Source organism: Echinops telfairi, unplaced genomic scaffold, assembly GCF_000313985.2.
Source record: "Echinops telfairi isolate 266 unplaced genomic scaffold, ASM31398v2 ScPeMD7_21;HRSCAF=78, whole genome shotgun sequence".
NCBI classification, from domain to species: Eukaryota; Metazoa; Chordata; class Mammalia; order Afrosoricida; family Tenrecidae; genus Echinops; species Echinops telfairi.
The window spans coordinates 8,370,079-8,375,840 of NW_022103918.1; the positions used below are offsets into that span (position 1 = coordinate 8,370,079).

Below are 5,762 nucleotides of genomic sequence, written 5' to 3' on the forward strand. Positions count from 1 at the left end.
TGAATCTTGACAGCTACTCTACAACATATGAATATTAATTTAAGATAGATAATCATCCAAAATTTTAAAAATAAAGGCTATAATTTTTTTAGAAGAGCACAGGAACAATCGAGGGAATACAGTGAAGGGGAATGCAAAGATTTCAGAAAAAAATCATATATGGTATATATATATATACACACACATATATATATATGCATATATACATATATATATATATGCTATATAAAATTAAAATAGTTCTAAAGACCTGGTTAAGTAAGTGAATATAAATGCTACAGACTATGAGGAAAATATCTTTAAGACATATATCGAATACAATACTAGTATCTACTATACACAAAGCACTCCTATAATAAATAATTAAATGTAACTCAACAAAACATGGGCAAGATATACAAATTGTCACTTCAAAAAAGAAAATAAATGGCTTATGAAAACATTTAAAGTTGGTTATAATTAGTTATCTTGGCAACAAAAATTAAAATCACAATGTGTACTAGTATGCATTTATTGACAAATGTATTCACAACAATAAATCCATACCAGTACACAGTTACTTCAGGATATCGTGTCATAAAGTTGTGCATGATATCCTTTAAAATACCAGTAAACAAGCACACAACCAACAATATAACTAAAATTGGAAAGATCAAGAACACCAAAAATTGGGCATGTTGAACAATTGGAACTTCCACCCACTGTTGGTGTTCATGCAAACTGATACAATTACTGTACACATTTATCTACCTACCTTGTCACCCAGAATTTTCCCTTCTAGGGATTTACACAGTAGAAATAAAACTACCCATTTTTCAAAAGGCATGGACAAGAATATTTATAGCAGTTTTTCATAATAGACAAAATCTAGCATCTGTCCAGGTGTCTATCAATAGGAGAATTAGCCAACTGTGATATATTCATATAATGTCATCCAGAAATTATAAGAAAAAGTTGATAATCGTTACATTATGGATAAGCCTCAAAAAAGTCAAGTTGAAAGAAAAGTCTAACGGTTTGTAGTGCAAGACTGAATATATACAAAGTTCTCGAACAGGTAGAACTAATCTATGATGAGACAAAAATGAAATAGATGTTGTCTTGTAGTGAAAATGAGAATCAAAAGGCAAAAATCACAGAAAATGTCTGTGAAAGATGTTAATGTTCAGTGTTTTTAGAGACTTATACAGGGGTCGACATTTGCAACATTGGATCTCTGTACCGCGTGTATGTAAATTTTAATAACACAAAATAACTATAAACAAGCATTTAATTCTTTTTAGTACTATATATACTGATGTATTTAGGTCTAAAGCATACCAACTAATCAGTGCAGCTTACTTTATATGCATCCAAAACAAATAAATAAGACTAAACAATGGATGGATAGAGGGATAAAGCGCATAAAGTAAAACGGAAACTGAGGAATCTTGAAGGATGGTATAAAAATTAATTAAAAATAAAAAACCTCAGCCATCAAGCCAATTCTGACTCATGGCAACCTCATAGCGTAGGACTGTCCCCATGAATTTCAGAGGCTGTAACTCTTTACAGGAGTTGAAAGCCTCATCTTTCTCCCATAGAGCTGCTAGTGGTTTAGAACTACTGACTTTGCAGTTAACAGTCCAATTGAGTATGACTGTTAAAATAATTCTTCTAATCTTTCTCCATACTTTGGTAATTTTAATGATGAAAAATGTGGTCAAAGTTAGTAGTTTTCTGATCTTAAAATTACAGAAGTGAAATTTGGGTTCAAAAAAAGTAGAAGATATTAAAAACTGAAACACATTTAAAATGGGTCAAAAGGGAGATAAAATGAGGCGTTCCATTTTAACCTAACTGCATCCACCCTAATGGAGCACAGTTTTTGTAAGCCAGAATGGGAGCGCATTCCCTGGACGTTCTTCCTGTCACGACCAAGGCACCACCGCGAGGGGCATTCATTGAAGAATACTTGAAGCCCTGGGAACTTAGAGCAACTCAGCTAGCCTGCATCCCACATTTATTGCTGTCATTGTTAGTTCAATTCAGACTTAGGACTACAATTCATTATCATGCTTTTCCCTAGCTTCCAACTCCCAACTCACTCTGGCAGTATTCATTATAAGGAAAAAGAAAGAGTAAGTTATAATCATATTTGATCTTACTTACCTAAAAGTAATTTAGGAAAATTGGATGTTTCGATGTTATGGTAATATACGATTGATGTTGTGGTCGCGACAAATCCCATCACAGCAGGCATAAAGAGGTGGAGATGTCTGGACTCCCGCCGCCTATGGGGAAAGGTACAGTGTCAGGGTATCAAGCTGATAGTGTGCAACTGTTTGTTTGTTTGTTTGTTTGTTTTACTTCCATTTTGTTAACAAATATTCTCACTTAGCAATAAGATGCTTAAGATATAAAATGCAGTAGTAGTTGCTAAGAGCATAAAGAAAGGCTAAATATGTTGGGAGACATATTCTGGATGAAATTATTTTAAATCTCACAATTAAAAATAAATGTCTGAGAGTGTCTATCAATATCCTGAAAAAGAGGAACGGCTAGGTCATATTTCTTGGCTAAATCTTAAAACAGTATTAAACTATCATAGTGATATATGGATAGTCCCTAATGATTCAACCTCCTAGAATGCAAACTTTTGTGTGGCTCTGGACTTGACCACGTGTCTTGTTTTGGCTAATGAGATGTCAGCAAGCGCTGTGGCAGCAGAGGCCTCCCACAGACAGCTGTACATTGGAGCCTGTGATTGGGTCGTGCTTTCTCATAGACTCCAGACACGATGCCATCTGGAAGCCCAGGCAATTCTGTTGAAAAGAGAGGCCGTATAAAGAGACCCCGAATGAAAAAATACAAACGAGTGAGACCAGGTGAAGGTGAATAGACGTCACCAAGCTACGCTCCTGGTGGAAGGCAACCATGTGGATGAGTCTGTCTGACAGCATCCAAAATAGAAGGATCGCCCAGCAAACCCGAAGAATTGCGTGAAATAAAAATGCGTTGCTTTAAACCCTGACCATTTTGCGTTCTTTGTTTCACTGCAATAGATAACGAAAAGAGCTAGAATGGAAGTGATATTTCCTACAGCGAGTACTAGAAAAAACTGGAAACTGGAAGTGAAATCTTACGGCCCTAATACAACCCTTATAAATCCTTTATTTGCTACCACTTGTCTTAAGGTTCTATTTTGAATTAGTATTCCTTTGAGTCAGATATGCAAATGCTCCACCATTCCCGTTTGATGTACATCAGGCTTTCTAGACTCAACCCCTGGAGCATTCGAAGTTTGCAGTAGACGCCGAACCTCCTCTGTGGGATCGTGGAATACACGAGGAAGGTAGCCTTCAGTTCGTGGGATCGAACTAGGAAAGGGATTGTGTAGCAAAATAAGCCATGCTGACTTAACTGGCTAGTTTTTGTTTTCATTTTTAAAAATATTTTTATTAGTTAGGATTTAATTCATATATCATTCCATATTTCAATCACATCAAGTAGAATTCTACAATTGTTACCACAGTTTTCAAACAATATTTTTCTACAATGACTCCTTTTATTTATTTATTTATTTTTATTTTAATGACTCCTTTTAAAGCAAACAAAGCTTAATCCTCATCTCACACTAAAGAAAAGATAAGTTATCTTTAAAAAGCTGTGAAAGTACTAGAAAAATTAGGAGAATTTTGGGGTAAGAGGGATCATTCTAAACACAGAAGACTCAGAAGCATTTCGGATTTTTTAATGAAGCTTCTTTATGTTACAAATGTACCCAAAAGTAAATCAAATGACAAGCTTCCGAATATGGGAAAGGGCAGCACAAGCCACAGCTAAATCATCACAAAGAACTACCAACTGACAAATCAAGGCCAGTCGCTGCAGTAGAAAAACAGTAAACAGCACAAGTAGGTGAATGACAGAAGAAGCAAATCAAATGGCCAATGAGTTTTAACTCAGACTCGTTCCACTGATGGTCAGGGCAACAGAAAATGAAGTAAAACGTGAGGTGCTGCTGTGCAGCTGCAGGAAGGAGAATAAATAAGAACCATTCATATCCAGGGCTAATGAGAATACAGGGAAATGGGCACTTCCGTGTACTTGTATTTTCTGTGAAGGTCTACACTTTTTGGAAGTTATTCAGCTACCTATTAAAATGAAAAGGATATCAACCATTTATATCAACAATTCCACTTTGGGAATTCTGTCCCAGGTTAAGAATATATACAGGGGACTTTGAAATGTTTGTTTAAAAATGAGATGAAGAGATATATTTTCCATGAACTTTCTGAAGCCCGATCACGTGCAAGGGCATTTGTTTGTTGCAACATGATTTTTAGTGGCCTCCAAACCGTAGACAGTTAAATATGTTGGTACACCAATACTATGACCCTTTTGTCTGTGAAGAATAAGTTAGACTACGTATGTTGACTTGGAGAGATATCGGCAATTTCTAACTAAGACAGTATCTCAGGATGATATGTATAGGCCAAACCCTTCTATGGACAAAAACTGTACACTTGGAAATATATGGGATAATAAACACACTAGTATCTGGTTATCTCAAAGGGGGTAGAGATAGAATTGGGATGGTAGAGGTGATATAAATTTTAATGTATGCATTTTTGCATTATTTCATTAATTATAATCAATACCTGTTACATTTTAAGTAAAGGATAATTAATATAGGTTAAAAATAACAACAAAGGAATGACCAGGAGTGTGAACACTGTGCTAGGTGAAGTCTAACAAAAAAGGTTTTCATTAAGCTGTCTTCTTCAGTTTTCATTGGGAACTTTGTAGAAGCAGTCTCCGGAGTAGGAAAGGACAGGAGAGAAAGTAAAATAAATTTTAGAAGATGATATTTGAGAAACCAATAAAAAAAAGTTATGGGGAAGAAGTTGTTGCTAATGACTGTGAAGATCAGTTCCAGATCAAGGGTGTGTTTTTGTTTGCTTGCTTATTGTATTTTAGACTACCTCACTTGTATCCCAATCACTCTCCAACAGTTTTCTGGCCTTGGCCTGTGCCATCAGTATTAGTTTATGCCCTGACCTGGTCTCTGACTGGATCTGCCCATCAATCACGAGGCTGGAAAGGACAGTTGCCCTTGCACGCACGATGCTAAGTTTCTGAGCAATGTTGAACGGATCTAGTTCCATGTAAGATATGAACGGAGCAGCAATATGTAGCATCCCCTATCTATTAATGGGAAAAAGACAAAGACCATTCTTGGTTATGTTAATATAATAAGTACTTGTGCCAAAGAGGCTTGATCAGTTATTAATAATATAGCCAATTAGAAGTCTACATGCTTGGAATGATGACCTATCTTTCTTTATATCAGAAACTAAGCAGTGCACATATATGCAAATAGCCACCAGCAAGACAATGCAATATAATTGATTCTGTGCCAACAGCTTTAAAAGGCTCATTAATTGTTAATTGCAAAACAAAAGTATAAACAGATGTGAAGAAAATTCTTCTTAGATAAAAGTAAGTTTTGAATTGTCTATAAAGGTCTTTTCATATCCATTCTTCAATAAAAGATGTACCACTTATTGTGGCTTAAAAATCAATAAATAAAATCTGTTGTCTCTTACTACATGACTTAAGAACTCCACTGATTATGTTGAGTTATAAATAGAATTCATTATGTTCTAACTGGTTAATACAATTTTTTTCTGTTATAAGATTTACAACTTTCCCTCAAAAACACAAGAACACTTTGTTCTAACAATTCGGCAGTCTGAGATGCTCACCTGCCTGGCATG

At 35.3% G+C, this 5,762-nt stretch overlaps 1 protein-coding gene across 1 annotated transcript in view; it reads right to left on the minus strand.

Annotated features, from left to right (window-relative positions):
- ABCC9 (ATP binding cassette subfamily C member 9) overlaps nucleotides 1–5,762 on the minus strand; it is a 142,792-nt gene that overhangs the window by 117,452 nt on the left and 19,578 nt on the right. Inside the window, exons 3-5 of the mRNA XM_045288405.1 lie at nucleotides 3,227–3,359; nucleotides 2,152–2,273; nucleotides 561–637 (exon numbers count right to left, since the gene is read on the minus strand). Coding sequence (XP_045144340.1) covers nucleotides 561–637; nucleotides 2,152–2,273; nucleotides 3,227–3,359 — 332 coding nt within the window. The remainder of the gene's footprint in view (nucleotides 1–560; nucleotides 638–2,151; nucleotides 2,274–3,226; nucleotides 3,360–5,762) is intronic.